Source organism: Oncorhynchus tshawytscha, linkage group LG02 (assembly GCF_018296145.1).
Source record: "Oncorhynchus tshawytscha isolate Ot180627B linkage group LG02, Otsh_v2.0, whole genome shotgun sequence".
NCBI classification, from domain to species: Eukaryota; Metazoa; Chordata; class Actinopteri; order Salmoniformes; family Salmonidae; genus Oncorhynchus; species Oncorhynchus tshawytscha.
Window position 1 is genome coordinate 3441789 of NC_056430.1, and position 17614 is coordinate 3459402.

The 17614-nt window shown below is 43.1% G+C and overlaps 1 protein-coding gene across 2 annotated transcripts in view; it reads right to left on the reverse strand.

The window, feature by feature from the left end:
* The window catches only part of LOC112247479 (synapsin-2), a 215159-nt gene extending 199559 nt beyond the window's left edge, over positions 1-15600 (reverse strand). For both annotated transcript variants that reach the window (XM_042329630.1, XM_042329621.1), the window contains exon 1: positions 14691-15600. In XM_042329630.1, coding sequence (XP_042185564.1) covers positions 14691-15094 — 404 coding nt within the window. In that variant the 5' untranslated portion in view covers positions 15095-15600. The remainder of the gene's footprint in view (positions 1-14690) is intronic.
* Positions 15601-17614: the final 2014 nt, after the last annotated feature.

The following is a 17614-nucleotide window of genomic DNA, read 5'->3' on the forward strand; positions in this document are numbered from 1 at the left end:
TGAAAGAAATAAAAGCTCAAATAAATTGTTCTCTCTACTACTATTCTGACATTTCACATTCTTAAAATAAAGTGATGATCCTAAGACAGGCAATTTTTACTAGGATTAAATGTCAGGAATTGTGAAACTTAGTTTAAATGTATTTGGCTAAGGTGTATGTAAACTTCCGACTTCAACTATATACAGTATATAATACAAATTGAGGTGAGGGCGATGGAAATGCATTTGGCGGTTATCTGTTTCTGTTCTGTGAGTGGCACTGTGTGCTCTTTTCGAAGGATGGGTCAGGGGTGGTCTGCCGGGGATTGGGATGAAAACCCAGCTTGGGATGAGGAGGGGTGTTAGCAGGTGAAAATGTGGGGAAAAATTGGAGGTTACTTAGGGAAACGCAAATATTCATGGTACAGCTATATAGACACTCAATCATCATGTCACTTTTTAATGGTATGTTTACAAACATATATTTTGATAAACAGAATTGAATCTTGTCTCATTATGGTAAGTGGTGAAATAAGAATAGCCAGTTATAATTATACTGGCTTAGCAGATAATAAGAAAAGTCGATCAGTATTTACCTGGCTAAAAGAGAAGGAATATAATATCTATTGTTTACAGGAAACTCATTTATCAACTCTACAAGCAACACCAGACTCTATTATTATGGTGGGATATTTTAATACGGATTTAAATACCTCTATGGACCGTAAAGGAAATCACACTACAAACTATCACCCACAGGCACTTAAGGAAATCATGAATGTCATGGATATATTGGAATTAGTGGTATATGGAGGCTTAAATACCCTGACCTAGTGAGATATACTGTATATGGCAGAAGCTTAATCAAGCTAGTCATCTTGATTACTTTCTTATGTCATTCTCTCTGGCAACAAAAGATAGTGTTGATAGGGGACAGAATGCGGTCGGATCATCACATAATTGGCAAATACAGAATTTTCACATGAGCGAGGATATTGGAAATGTAATCAGCCTACTGTATGATAACTTGTTTATAACTAGGATAGAAGAATTGATAACTGATTTTTTTCCGACAAAACATAGGTACAGCAGATACACTTATTGTATGGGACACTTTTAAATGTGCCTTTAGAGGCCATGCAATTCAGTACTCATCTATAAAACAAAATCAATTTAGAGCAAAAGAGTCCATATTAACAAAGGAAGCAGTACAGTTAGGTAAACTGTACCATAGAGGTACAGAGTAATGTAAAGGAAAAACAAAAATAAATGGAGGAACTTTTTCAAGAAAGATCCAGTGTTATATATTATAAAAATAAATCAAACTGGATGGAATATAGGGTAAAAAATGCCCAAATTTGGAAATGGTACCAAAAAAAATGTATTGAAACTTGTTACAAATGATGGAGTCACAGAGGAAGTACTTTAAGAATATGTTTTAATTTCAGTCTCCTCCATCTCCACTAACCGAAGCTAATTGTATGGATTTTTTTTCCAATTAATAATGTAAAATTAACATATGTACTATAGGTCGATTAATTAGGGCTGATTTAACGTTTTCATAACAATCGGAAATCTGTATTTTTGGACACCGATTTGGCCGAATTTTTATTTTTTTATTTTGTTATTATTATTTTTTTCAAATTTAAAATGTTTAAATAAAAAAAAATTAAAAAATGTAACCTTTATTTAACCTTTATTTAACTAGGCAAGTCAGTTAAGAACACCTTATTTTCAATGACGGCCTAGGAACGGTGGGTTAACTGCCTTGTTCAGGGGCAGAACGACAGATTTTTACCTTGCCAGCTCAGGGATTCAATCTTGCAACCTTACAGATAACTTGTCCAATGCTATAACCACCTGCCTTACATTGCACTTCACGAGCAGCCTGCCTGTTATGCGAATGCAGTAAGAAGCCAAGGTAAGTTGCTAGCTAGCATTAAACCTATCTTATAAAAAAACAATCAATCAATCATAATCACTAGTTAACTACACATGGTTGATGATATTACTAGTTTATCTAGCTTGTCCTGTGTTGCATATAATCGATGCGGTGCGTATTTGCGAAAAAGGACTGTTGTTGCTCCAATGTGTACCTAACCATAAACATCAATGCCTTTCTTAAAATCATATATATTTTTACACCTGCATATTTAGTTAATATTGCCTGCTAACATGACTCGTTGCGAACTGTGTGACCTGGCTCATTGCGAACTGTGTGAAGACTATTTCTTCCTAACAAAGACAGCCAACTCCAGGGCTGGATGGCATACCAGTGGAATTATACCAAACTTTTTTTGATACACTCAGAGGACCATTATTAGCATGTTTTAACCACTTCTATATAAACGGTAGATTTTTGGACATGCAACAAGGTCTGATTTCATTTTTACTGATGAGACAAGATAGTAACTACTAATAATTGGATACTACGAAATTGGGGAGAAAAAGGGGGTAAAATAAAAATAAGTAAAAACATTGATACAACAGCAGCTACGATGGGGAGAAGTCTGTCAATAATTAAGCGCTGCTCTGTCTTTTTAACGACACCATCAACAAGGCAGGTTCCACAGGCTTTAGTTTTGTTGCACCTGGACTACTATTCAGTCTTATGTTTAGGTGCCACAAAGAGGGACCTCGGAAAATTACAATTGGCTCAGAACAGGGCAGCATGGCTGGCCCTTAAATAGGTTTTGTCGTGCCCACTTCACGACTGTCTTGGTGTGCTTGGACCATGTTAGTTTGTTGGTGATGTTGACACCAAGGAACTTGAAGCTCTCAACCTGCTCCACTGCAGCCCCATTGATGAGAATAGGGGCGTGCTCGGTCTTATTTTTCCTGTAGTCCACAATCATCTAATTTGTCTTGATCATGTTGAGGGAGAGGTTGTTGTCCTTGCACACGGCCAGGTCTCTGACCTCCTCCCTATAGGCTGTCTCGTTGTTGTCGGTGATCAGGCCTACCACTGTTGTGTCAATGGCAAATTTAATAAGGATGGTGTTGGAGTTATGCCTGGTCATGCAGTCATGAGCGAACAGGGAGTACAGGAGGGGGCTGAGCATGCATCCTTGAGGGGCCCCTGTGTTGAGGATCAGCATGGCGGATGTGTTGTTACCTACCCTTACCACCTGGGGGCGGCCCTTCAGGAAGTCCAGGATCCAGTTGCAGAGGGAGGTGTTTAGTCCCAGGGTCCTTAGATTATTAATGAGCTTTAACGGCATTATGGTCTGGCCCAGGAGTGTGAAGGTGAACGGAAAGGCCCTTGCTGTCTCTGCCTGGCCGGTTCCCCTCTTTCCACTGGGATTCTCTGCCTCTAACCCTATTAAAGGGGCTGAGTCACTGGCTTACTAGGGCTCTTTCATACCGTCCCTAGGAGGGGTGCGTCACTTGAGTGGGTTGAGTCACTGATGTGATCTTCCTGTCTGGGTTGGATCTTCCTGCCGTGGCGGAGATCTTTGTGGGCTATACTCGGCCTTGTCTCAGGATGGTAAGTTGGTGGTTGAAGATATCCCTCTAGTGGTGTGGGGGCTGTGCTTTGGCAAAGTGGGTAGTGTTATATCCTTCCTGTTTGGCCCTGTCCGGGGGTGTCATCGGACGGGGAAACAGTGTCTCCTGACCCCTCCTGTCTCAGCCTCCAGTATTTATGCTGCAGTAGTTCATGTGTCGGGGGCTAGGGTCAGTTTGTTATATGTGGAGTACTTCTCCTGTCCTATCCGGTGTCCTGTGTGAATTTAAGTATGCTCTCTCTAATTCTTTCTTTCTCTCTCTCGGAGGACCTGAGCCCTAGGACCATGCCTCAGGGCTACCTGGCATGATGACTCCTTGCTGTCCCCAGTCCACCTGGCCTTGCTGCTGCTCCAGTTTCAACTGTTCTGCCTGTGATTATTATTATTTGACCATGCTGGTCATTTATGAACATTTGAACATCTTGGCCATGTTCTGTTATAATCTCCACCTGGCACAGCCAGAAGAGGACTGGCCACCCCCACATAGCCTGGTTCCTCTCTAGGTTCCTTCCTAGGTTTTGGCCTTTCTAGAGAGTTTTTCCTAGTCACTGTGCTTCTACACCTGCATTGCTTGCTGTTTGGGGTTTTAGGCTGGGTTTCTGTACAGCACTTTGAGATATCAGCTGATGTATGAAGGGCTATATAAATACATTTGATTTGATTTGGTGTTGAACGCTGACCTGTAGTCAATGAATAGCATTCTCACATAGGTGTTCCTTTTGTCCAGGTCGGAAAGGGCAGTGTTGAGTGCAATAGAGATTGCATCATCTGTGGATCTGTTGTGGTGGTATGCAAATTGGAGTGGGTCTAGGGTTTCTGAGATCATGGTATTGTGAGCCATGACCAGCCTTTCAAAGCACTTCATGGCTACAGATGTGAGTGCTACGGTTCGGAAGTCATTTATGCAGGTTACCTTAGTGTTCTTGGGCACAGGCACTATGGTGGTCTGCTTAAAACATGCTGGTATTACAGACTCAGAGAGGTTGAACATGTCAGTGAAGACACTTGCCAGTTGGTCACCGCATGCTCGCAGTATATGTCCTGGTAATCCGTCTATCCCTGCGGCCTTGTGAATGTTACGGATCCGCAGTCAAACGACCACCCCTCATCACTGTCAAACGCTCCCTAAAACACTTCTGTGAGCAGGCCTTTCTAATCGACCTGGCCCGGGTATCCTGGAAGGACATTGACCTCATCTCATCCCGTCAGTTGAGGATGCCTGGTCATTCTTTAAAAGTAACTTCCTCACCATTTTAGATAAGCATGCTCCGTTCAAAAAATGCAGAACTAAGAACAGATATAGCCCTTGGTTCACTCCAGACCTGACTGCCCTCGACCAGCACAAAAACATTCTGTGGTAGACTGCAATAGCATCGAATAGTCCCCGCGATATGCAACTGTTCAGGGAAGTCAGGAACCAATGCACGCAGTCAGTCAGGAAAGCAAAGGCCAGCTTCTTCAGGCAGAAATTTGCATCCTGTAGCTCTAACTCCAAAAAGTTCTGGGACACTGTGAAGTCCATGGAGAACAAGAACACCTCCTCCCAGCTGCCCACTGCACTGAGGCTCGGTAACACGGTCACCACCGATAAATCCATGATTATCGAAATCTTCAACAAGCATTTCTCAACGGCTGGCCATGCCTTCCTCCTGGCTACTACAACCTCAGCCAACAGCTCCGCCCCCCGCAGCTACTCGCCCAAGCCTCTACAGGTTCTCCTTTACCCAAATCCAGATAGCAGATGTTCTGAAAGAGCTGCAAAACCTGGACCCGTACAAATCAGCTGGTCTTGACAATCTGGACCCTCTATTTCTGAAACTATCCGCCGCCATTGTCGCAACCCCTATTACCAGCCTGTTCAACCTCTCTTTCATGTCGTCTGAGATCCCTCTTCAAAGGGGGAGACACCCTGGACCCAAACTGTTACAGACCTATATCCATCCTGCCCTGCCTTGCCTATCTAAGGTCTTCGAAAGCCAAGTCAACAAACAGGTCACTGACCATCTCGAACCCCACCATACCTTCTCCGCTGTGCAATCTGGTTTCCGAGCCGGTCACGGGAGCACCTCAGCCACGCTCAAGGTACTAAACGAAATCATAACCGCCATCGATAAAAGACAGTACTGTGCAGCCGTCTTCATCGACCTTGCCAAGGCTTTCGACTCTGTCAATCACCATATTCTTATCGGCAGACTCAGTAGCCTCGGTTTTTCTGATGACTGCCTTGCCTGGTTCACCAACTACTTTGCAGACAGAGTTCAGTGTGTCAAATTAGAGGGCATGCTGTGCGGTCCTCTGGCAGTCTCTATTGGGGTGCCACAGGTTTCAATTCTCGGGCCGACTCTCTTCTCTGTAGATATCAATGATGTTGCTCTTACTGCGGGCGATTCCCTGATCCACCTCTACGCAGACGACACCATTCTGTATACTTCCGGCCCGTCCTTGGACACTGTGCTATCTAACCTCCAAACGAGCTTCAATGCCATACAACACTCCTTCCGTGGCCTCCAACTGCTCTTAAACGCTAGTAAAACCAAATGCATGCTTTTCAACCGTTCGCTGCCTGCACCCGCACGCCCGACTAGCATCACCACCCTGGATGGTTCCGACCTAGAATATGTGGACATCTATAAGTACCTAGGGGTCTGGCTAGACTGTAAACTCTCCTTACAGACTCATATCAAACATCTCCAATCTAAAATCAAATCTAGAGTCGGCTTTCCATTCCGCAACAAAGCCTCCTTCATCCTTCACTCACGCCGCCAAATTTATTCTAGTAAAACTGACTATCCTACCGATCCTCGACTTCGGCGATGTCATCTACAAAATGGCTTCCAATACTCTACTCAGCAAACTGGATGCAGTTTATCACAGTGCCATCCGTTTTGTTACTGAAGCACCTTATACCACCCACCACTGCGACCTGTATGCTCTAGTCGGCTGGCCCTCGCTACATATTCGTCGCCAGACCCACTGGCTCCAGGTCATCTACAAGTCCATGCTAGGTAAAGCTACGCCTTATCTCAGTTCACTGGTCACGATGGCAACACCCACCCGTAGCACGCGCTCCAGTAGGTGTATCTCACTGATCATCCCTAAAGCCAACACCTCATTTGGCTGCCTTTCGTTCCAGTTCTCTGCTGCCTGTGACTGGAACGAATTGCAAAAATCGCTGAAGTTGGAGACTTTTATCTCCCTCACCAACTTCAAACATCTGCTATCTGAGCAGCTAACCGATCGCTGCAGCTGTACATAGTCTATCGGTAAATAGCCCACCCAATTTTACCTACCTCATCCCCATACTGTTTATATTTATTTACTTTTCTGCTCTTTTGCACACCAATATCTCTACCTATACATGACCATCTGATCATTTATCACTCCAGTGTTAATCTGCAATATTGTAATTATTTGCCTACCTCCTCATGCCTTTTGCACACAATGTATATCGACTCTCTTTTTTTTTTCTTCTTTTTTTTCCTACTGTGTTATTGATTTGTTAATTGTTTACTCCATGTGTAACTCTGTTGTTGTCTGTTCACACTGCTATGCTTTATCTTGGCCAGGTTGCAGTTACAAATGAGAACTTGTTCTCAACTAGCCTACCTGGTTAAATAAAGGTGAAAAAAAAAAAAAAAAATGTTGACCTGTCTAAAGGTCTTACTCACATCGGCTGCTGAGAGCATGATCACACAATCTTCCGGTAGAGCTGGTGCATAGAAGTAGTTTAGCTCGTCTTGTAGGCTCGTGTCATAGGGCAGCTCTCGGCTGTGCGTCCCTTTGTAGTCTGTAATGGTTTGCATGAAGTGCCAGATTCAAAGAGCGTCAGAGCCGTTGTAGTAGTATGACTCGATTTTGGTCCTTTATTGACGCTTTGCCTGTTTGATGGTTCGTCGGAGGGCATAGCAGGATTTCTTATAAGCTCCCGGGTTAGAGTCCCACTCCTTGAAAGCGGCAGCTCTAGCCTTTAGTTCAGTGCGGATGCTGCCTGTTATCCATCGCTTCTGGTTGGGGTATGTACGTACGGTCACTGTGGGGACGACGTCATCGATGCACTTATTGATGAAGCCAATGATAGATGTGACATACTCCTCAATGCCATTGGAAGAATCCCGGAACATGTTCCAGTCTGTGCTAGCAAAACAGTCCTGTAGCTTCGCATCTGCTTCATCTGACCGCTTTTTTATTGAACTAGTCACGGATGCTTCCTGCTTTAATTTTTGCTTGTAAATAGGAATCAGGAGGATGGAATTATGGTCAGATGTGTAAAATGGAGAGAGAGCTTTGTATTTGTCTCTGTGTGTGGAGTACAAGTGGTCCAGAGTTTTATTTTTCCTCTGGTGGCACATTTAACATGCTGATAGGAATTTGGTCAAACTAATTCAAGTTTCCCTGCATTAAAGTCCCCGGCTACTAGGAGCGCCACCTCTGGGTGACCATTTAACTGTTTGCTTATGGCAGAATACAGCTCATTCAGTGATATCTTAGTGCCAACCTCTGACTGAGGTGGTATGTAAACAGATAAGAAGAATACAGATGAACTCTCTCGGTAGGTAGTGTGGTGTACAGCTTATCATAATATACTCTACCTCAGGCGAGCAATAGCTCGAGACTTCCTTAGATATAGTGCACTAGCTGTTATTTACAAAAATACATAGTCTCCGCCCCTTGTCTTACCAGATGCCGCTGTCTATCCTGCCGGTACATCGTATAACCAGCCAGCTGTATGTTGATATTGTCGTCGTTCAGCCACGACTCCGTGAAGCATAAGATGTTAGTTTTAAATGTCCGATTGGTAGTTTAATCTTCCACGTCGTCGATTTCATTGTCCAAAGATTGCACGTTTGCTAGCAGAATTGAGGGAAGTGGGGATTTATTTGATCGCCTCCTACTCCTCAGAAGGCAGCCCGCTCTCCGGCCCCTCCTTCTCCGCCTCCTCTTCACGCAGATTACTGGGGTCGGGGCTTGTTCCCGAGGGAACTGTATATCATCGGGCTCGTCACTGTCGTGGAAGAAGAAAAAGGATTCTGCTAGTCCGCGGTGAGGAATCGCAGTCCTAATGTCTAGAAGTTATTTTCAGTCATAAGAGATGCTAGCGGCAACATTATGTACAAAATAAGTAAATAAATGAGCTACAAACAAGGCAGATCAATAAAAAAAAACACATCAGTTGGGGGCATGTAAAACGTCTGCCTTCTGGTCAGGCGCCATCTTACAGTTCTGTAGTAATTTTCACCCCACCCCCCCCCACACAGGTCTGCTGTAACTTTCACACCTTCACACAGTTCTGTTTTTACTTTCATATCTTCACAGTTCTGTTTACGTCTTCACAGACTTCTGCTGTCATTTTCACACAATTCTGCGGTATACTTCAGACCTTCACACAGATCTGCTGCCACCTTCTCACAGATCTGCTGTCACCTTCACACAGTTTTGCTGTCACCTTCACACAGTTTTGCTGTCACCTTCACCCAGTTTTGCTGTCACCTTCACACCTTCATACAGTTCTGCTGCTTACTTCACATGTTCACACAGTTCTGCCTACATATTAACACAGTTCTGCTGTCACCTTCACACAGTTCTGCTGTCACCTTCACACAGTTCTGTTTTCACCTTCGCACATTTCTGCTGTCAACTTCTGCTAAGGCAGCAGCAGCTACTTTTACTGGGGTCCAGCAACATTAAGACAGTTATATACAATAAAAAAGATTACCTGACATTACATTTCATAACACTGTCTGTAGCTTATGTGGGGCGGCAGGGTAGCCTAGTGGTTAGAGAGTTGGACTAATAACTGAAAGGTTCCATGTTCAAATCCCCGAGCTGACAAGGTACAAATCTGTCGTTCTGCCCCTGAACAGGCAGCTAGCCCACTGTTCCTAGGCTGTCATTGAAAATAAGAATTTGTTCTTAACTGACTTGTCTGGTTAAATAAAAATTTTAAAATGCCTACCCATGAACTGTAACACAGTACAATCTTTGAAATTGTTGCATGTAGAGGCTTCTCTGCCTGATACCAAGCATTTAAGCATTTAATGTTAATTTATGAACTATTCACCATAGAATGACGATAACATGCGTTTGCTCCAAAACATGATGTGGAGAGGAACATTGAATATTGTAGTTGACATTCTGTTGTGCATTACGTTTTACACATTCATCCAAAAAGATGGCGGTGCAGATGGAAACATAACAGTGGGAACTCCAAAAACCATTTCATATTCGAATGACGCATGCTAATATTTCTATAGCAAAGGTGTCGCCCTCTCTGTCTCTCTCTCTCCCTCCCTCCCTCCCTCCCTCCCTCCCTCCCTCCCTCCCTCCCTCCCTCCCTCCCTCCCTCCACCCTTTTCTCTCTCACCCTTTTTCTCTGATAACATCAGGGCGCAGTGGACTGGAGTAGAGTAGCCCTGAGGAGGTCATGTGACGTTGTCTCAGACTGATGCAGCACGTGTCACTACTCTGGGCATCAGGCAGCCGTTTCCCGGGCAACAGAACAGAGTGTGGGACCCCACGGCCTCTTTTCACTTCCCATCAGCGTCTGTTCAGTGTGTGTGTGTGTGTGTACTGAGAGTCAATGTCATTACAGAGCAAGGTAGAACAGAGCACTGAGTACTCTCTCTCCGCTTTGTCTCACTAGCAGGAGGAAATGTGCTTATTTACCCAGCAGGTCTTGCAGCTCAGAGCCAAATTGTGTTGTGTCCTCCGGTTAATCAGCGTTCTTTAATACCTAAAATAGATTCCTGTCATTTCATATGAAACTCCGGGATGGTTTTATATTTGAGAGGGATCTGAAAAAACAACAGGGACACAGAGCTGGTACATGATGTCACATATCACTGTGTTTCACGGTGTAACATAATGTGACATCTCTGGGTTTCATAATGTGACATTACTGTGTAGCATAATGTGACATCAATGTTTCACGGTGTAACATAATGTGACATATTACTGTGTTCCACTGTGTAGCATAATGTGACATCTCTGTTTCACGGTGTAACATAATGTGACATATTACTGTGTTCCACTGTGTAGCATAATGTGACATATTACTGTGTTCCACTGTGTAGCATAATGTGACATCTCTGTTTCACGGTGTAACATAATGTGACATCTCTGTTTCACGGTGTAACATAATGTGACATATTACTGTGTTCCACTGTGTAGCATAATATGACATCTCTGTTTCACTGTGTAGCATAATGTGACATCTCTGTTTCACGGTGTAACATAATGTGACATCTCTGTTTCACGGTGTAACATAATGTGACATATTACTGTGTTCTCTGTGTAGTATAATGTGACATCTCTGTTTCACAGTCTAACATAATGTGACATATTACTGTGTTCCACTGTGTAGCATAATGTGACATCTCTGTATCACGGTGTAACATATTGTGACATATTACTGTGTTCCACTGTGTAGCATAATGTGTTGGAATTATCCCTCTAACCACATGTCATTATTGCATCAAAAATAATATGTAATATTATATATAATATTCATTCATAATACTGAAAATTCCAAAATGAAACTAAGAGATCGGGTTGGTGTAACATGATGTGACACATCGCTGTGTTTCAGCATGTAATACGACTGTGTTCCACTTTGTAACATGACGTGAATCAGATGATGATTGAACGATTACCTGAATGCAATGGGAAGGCCTGAGAATACCTTGGTGAATGTTGCTTTTAGTGTACCCGTGTTTAAGGATGAACCACTAGACTACAGGATCTTTGCACGTGTCTTTGAACATACTATTGAAGGCAGTACCGAGCAATACACCATGGGGCAACCCAGAGATCGATTCCGCAGTTGCCAACATATGGAGGCTGACAGAAGTTATAGAGGCCTCCAATTAGGGTTGAAGATTCCGAATCCCTACAAGCCTTTGCAGTTTTTCTCACTGGATGCCTCAACACTATGAATAAGCTCCAATATGTGACCGACCTGCTCGATTCGGTCTTATGTATTTTTTTGTACTTTTCTTTACGTTGGAATAAAAGTAGAGACTCAGAGTTAGAAAATAGTATGTAATTTACTGCAGTTGAGGAACAATTGGAAAGTTATTCTGCTTTGAAAGTTAATAAACCTGTAATTCTACTTTTGAGAAAATGTCCCTTGAATAATTTGGTACACCTAGTGGAGAGCTCTTCTTTGTCTACAATTATTCAGTATCGTTAAACAGAGTACAGTAGTGTACTAAACAACCAAAGATTTCGACACTAAAGGCGAGTTTATGCTACGTCCATTGAGATGTCTGTATACAGTTGTCGCAGTGACATCATTAACATTCTATTGTTGTCCCACATCAAACTTGTCGTTATGAAAAATCATAAACACAAAAAGGACAGGCTGCATGACATCAGCAGCCTGGTGGTACAAAATGGCATAACTGGTGTGTTTTAACACAATAAACCTATTTGTTTAAACATGTATTTAATATATGTCAATCTAGCAAACCAGGCAATTAAAAGCAACTTTCTAAATACAGTTTTGATTCGTATCTAGCTTGTAAGCTATCTAGCTAATTCTAAATTAGCTGGCTAGGTAGTTCAAATAATGACCATATCATATACAGTTGAAGTTGGAAGTTTACATACACTTAGGTTGGAGTCATTAAAACTCATTTTTCAACCACTCCACGCATCCTCTGTATAACAGGATATCTCTCTATCCTCCTCATAATATAACATCTCTCTATCCTCTTTATAACATTAAATCTCTCTATCCTCTTTATAACACAGCATGTCTCTATCCTCTTTATAACACAGCATGTCTCTATGCCCTTTATAACACAGCATGTCTCTATCCTCTTTATAACTATAGAGGGTAGTGCATACGGCCCAGTACATCATTGGGACTAAGCTTCCTGCCATCCAGGACCTCTACACCAGGCGGTGTCAGAGGAAGGCCCTAAAAATTGTCTCTACTACCACATGGCAAGTGGTACCGGAGTGCCAAGTCTAGGACAAAAAGGCTTCTCAACAGTTTTTACCCCCAAGCCATAAGACTCCTGAACATGTAATAAATTGGCTACCCAGACTATTTGCATTGTGTGCCCCCCCCAACCCCTCTTTGTACGCTGCTGCTAATCTCTGTTTATCATGTATGCATAGCCACTTTAACTATACATTCATGTACATACTACCTCAATTGGGCCGTCAACCAGTGCTACCGCACATTGGCTAACCGGGCTATCTGCATTGTTTTATGACATAACATATCTCTATCCTCTTCATAATATAACACATCTCTCTATCCTTTTTATAAAATAACATCTCTCTATCCTCTTTATAACATTACAGAACATATATCTATCCTCTTTATAACACATCTCTCTATCCTCTTTATAATATAGCATCTCTCTATCCTCTTTATAATATAGCATCTCTCTATCCTCTTTATAATATAGCATCTCTCTATCCTCTTTATAATATAGCATCTCTCTATCCTCTTAATAATATAGCATCTCTCTATGCTCTTTATAATATAGCATCTCTCTATCCTCTTTATAATATAGCATCCCTCTATCCTCTTTATAATATAGCATCTCTCTATCCTCTTTATAATATAGCATCTCTCTATGCTCTTTATAATATAGCATCTCTCTATCCTCTTTATAATATAACATCCCTCTATCCTCTTTATTACATAACTTGTCTCTATGCTCTTTATTACATAACTTGTCTCTATCCTCTTTATCACACAGCATCTCTCTATGCTCTATATCACACAGCATCTCTCTATGCTCTTTAACATAACATCTCTCTGTCCTCTTTATAACAGAATATCTCTTTATAACAGAACATCCCTCTATCCTCTTTATAATATAGCATCTCTCTATCCTCTTTATAATATAGCATCCCTCTATCCTCTTTAATATAGCATCTCTCTATGCTCTTTATAATATAGCATCTCTCTATCCTCTTTATAATATAGCATCCCTCTATCATCTTCATAATATAGCATCTCTCTATCCTCTTTATAATATAGCATCTCTCTATGCTCTTTATAATATAGCATCTCTCTATCCTCTTTACAATATAGCATCCCTCTATCCTCTTTATTACATAACTTGTCTCTATGCTCTTTATTACATAACTTGTCTCTATCCTCTTTATCACACAGCATCTCTCTATGCTCTATATCACACAGCATCTCTCTATGCTCTTTAACATAACATCTCTCTGTCCTCTTTATAACAGAATATCTCTTTATAACAGAACATCCCTCTATCCTCTTTATAATATAGCATCCCTCTATCCTCTTTAATATAGCATATCTCTATCCTCTTTATAATATAGCATCTCTCTATGCTCTTTATAATATAGCATCTCTCTATCCTCTTTATAATATAGCATCTCTCTATCCTCTACATAATATAGAATCGCTCTATGCTCTTTATTACGTAACTTGTCTCTATCCTCTTTATCACACAGCATCTCTCTATGCTCTATCTTTAACAGAACATCTCTCTGTCCTCTTTATAACAGAACATCTCTTTACAACAGAACATCTCTCTATCCTCTTTATAACAGAACATCTCTCTATCCTCTTCATAACAGAACATCTGTTTACTACAGAACATCTCTCTATCCTCTTCATAACATCTCTCTGTCCTCTTTATAACATGTCACTATCCTCTCTATAACATAACATGTCTCTATCCTTAACAGCCCTCTTAGCCATAGCTAGCAGGGGGCTGTTGATTCCCGGGGAATAGAGTGGTAGCTGTGTGTTGAAATAGTATAACCATCTGACTATCAAGCTTCAAACACTGATTTCAATATGGGAAAAGGGAAAAGGAAATAGGATGTATTCATGTAATAGAATATCATTGTCAATGCTCAGTGCTCACACACCTCAGATGCATCTTGTGCAGTCATATTTTACTGTTGTCCAACCTAATCCTAAATCAATCCAACCTGATCCTGCAGCTCACCAATGAAAACTGACATTACATTTCCATTTCAGATATTTAGCACACTCTAATTCAGAGCAACTTACATTAAGACAGTTATGACAACAAACCCAACTCCAACATCAATCTGAGTGTGTATTCTGATCCATACGGTTATCCCTATGCCCTAAGCCCTGTGCAGGTTCCTACTGCCCTATTGGAATCCACCCTGACTGTTCTCATATAGCCAACAGGATGAGCTGATTTGTTGAGTCATGCCGTCCAGGTGTCCACTCACCACACGTACTGCTGCTCGTCGATGACCAGCAGTATCTTAAATCTCATGGAGACATGACCAGGCCCGGGTGCTGGGTTCTGATCCACCAAGCCAGCTGACACTGCTGTTTGTTTTACCACATTAGTGATGGAACTCAGGGAGGTCAGGGAGCTGAAGAACCCAGAGCCTGAAGAAGGGGCCGGGGCTGGGGCAGCCTGGGCAGGCTGTGGCCCACACTCTGGAGCTGGGGGGGCAGCGTTGGGGGCTGGTGCTGGAACTTGTCCTGGGGATGTGGCTGGGACTCCTGGGGTGGCTGTAGAGGGGGGAGGCGGTGGAGGGTCAGATCTCTGGAGGTCTGTCATGTAGCCGTTAGGAAGATTAGCTATAAAGCTGCTGTCAGACAACCGGCGACGCAGGAAATTCATGGTAGCGGTTGAGAGAGAGCTGCCAGAGTAATTTGAGAGAGAGAGCTAGTCGGATGGAGAGAGCTTTGCAAGTGGAGTGGAGAGCTATCGGATGGTCGGATGGAAAAAGCTGTACTATCGAAGTAGAGCTATGTATGAGGGTTGTTGCTGCTAGAGGATCCTGGAGAGCTGGATGAGGCTCCTGCACGGTGTGGTGGTGTAGCAGAGGCTCTAGTCCAGTCTTCTAGCTCTCCACACCACAGAGAAGAGATGCTTGTTTCCCCCTCCGAGCTTCACCAGCTTCTCCTATGGAGTGTTGTGGTGTGTTTTTGCGTGTGCAGGGTGTGTATGTGGTGATGCTGTCCCTCGATAAGGTACTGGTGGTATCCTGCTACTCTGCCTGTCCCCATCAGCGACAGAAACCTGAATGCCTGCAAGAGATGATTTCACTCTGCCTCTCGTCCTCTTTCTGCTTCTCTCTCTCTCTCTCTGTAGCTCTGCTCTCTCTCTCTCTCTCTCTCTCTCTCTGCCTCTCCTGCACCTCTCGCTCTCTCCTCCACCACCTATAACTCTCTCTCTTTCTCAATTTCTCTCCTCCACCTCTTTCTCCTCCACCACCTCTCGCTCTCTCACTCTCTCTCAATCTCTCCTCCTTTCTCTCTCTCTGCTGCTCTATCTCTCCTCTATGTAGTATATATGGTGGTTGGTTGTCCCCCTCCCCTCTCTCAATTGTATTCAATTCTATCTCTCTCCCCCTCTATCTCTCTTCGTCTCTGTAGTATGTATGGTGGTTGGCTTTCCCCCTCCCCCTCTCTCAATTCGTTTCAATTCTCCTTCTCTCTCAATCTCTCTCCTTACCCCCCTTCTCTCTCTCTCTCTGCCGCTCTATCTCTATTCCTCTCTGTAATATGTATTCTGGTTTGCTGTCCCCCTCCCCCTCTCCCTCATCATAGTTATGTGACGCAGCTCTGTGTACTGCAGCCTCTGAAGTGTTAGGGTTACAGGGAGGGAGGCTTAGTGTATAGTAGTGTAGCTTCTGAAAGGGTTTCCAGTCAATGTGAATGCGTATAGAGAGGGAGGTGCAGTGTTACTTACGCACAGAGACTCCACTCTACTCTGCTGTGACGGCTTCCCTCTCTATCTCACTCCCTATTCCTCCCCCTCTTCTTCTTTTAGCCTCATAATAAACATGAATGCCTTTGGAAACAGTGGTAGGCTGAATTTTATTTTTGGGGGGATGGTTTGTCCTCGGGGTTTCACCTGCCACATCAGTTCTGTTATACTTACAGACATTATTTGAACAGTTTTAGAATCTTTAGTGTTTTCTATCCAATTCTACCAATTCTACCAATTATATGCATATCCTAGCTTCTGGGCCTGAGTAACAGGCAGTTACTGCCCCCTAGCCCAAAGAGGTTAAGGGTTAGAGTTAGGTTTTTGTTTAAGGAATCCACAAGGTCGATCTGATACCTTCAAGCTAATTCAGAGACCGGGGGGAGGGTTGTACTTCACTTGCAGAATGGGGGAGTTAGGTTTAGTGGTTAGGGGTTAGGGTTGGGATTGGAGTTAGGGTTAGGGGGGTAGGGTTAGGGTTAGGTTGGGGACACATTCTTAATACCGAATAGGGTTAGGTTTTTGTTTGTTAGGGTTATAGGGTTGGGGGTTAGGGGGGGTTAGGGTTGGGGTTAGTGGTTAGGGTTGGGGTTAGGGGTTAAGGGTTTAGGGTTAGGGTTTGTTTCTGGATCCTAGTTTTGAGTCGGTTGATCCACTTCCATCTCTGATGCGTGGAAGCCGAAGGGGGGGAAGCGGAATGGGTGCACTCCACAGCATCGACGCACGAGCCAGGGGGGTCCGGGTGCACCCGGCCAAAGTTGTAGACCCCATGGTTGCCCAATTGTAGAAATTCCCTGGGGTACGTTGGTTGGGCATAAAACAGTCCATCTGTAGGGTTAAGGTTAGGGTTGAGGTTAGGGTTAGGGTTAGAGATGGTTAAGGTTAGGGTTAGGGCTAGGTTTCTAGTTTTGAGTTGGTTGATCCACTTCCACCTCTGACACGTGGAAGCAGAACGGGGGGAAGGGGAATGGGTTAGGGTTAGGGTTGGGTTAGGGTTGGGTTTGGGGGTTAGGGTTAGGGTTGGCTTTGGGGGTTAGGGTTAGGATTAGGGGTTAGGGTTAAGGGTTAGGGTTAAGGGTTAGGGTTAGGGGTTATGATAAATTCTGTTTTTTGAGGTTTTTCACCTTGCGTTGCACTGCACCTATTGTGATCTCTGTTATTGTTTCCATTCTGGGTTTATTGGGAGGTTTGTGTGTCTGAAAATATGAGATGTATGAATAGTTTAACTACACTTACATTTTGCCATTCAATCCAAGTGGAGCCAAAGATCTAAGGGTGGCTATCCACTTGGATTCTGCGGCCTTTCTCTGGGCTACGGTTCAGGTGGAGAGTTTCTAGCCCAGTGATATTCAAGTGTATAATAGGGTGTGTTTGGAAATATGTGACTAGATGTGTAGACAATTTATTATTAGTGATTGTATACAGATG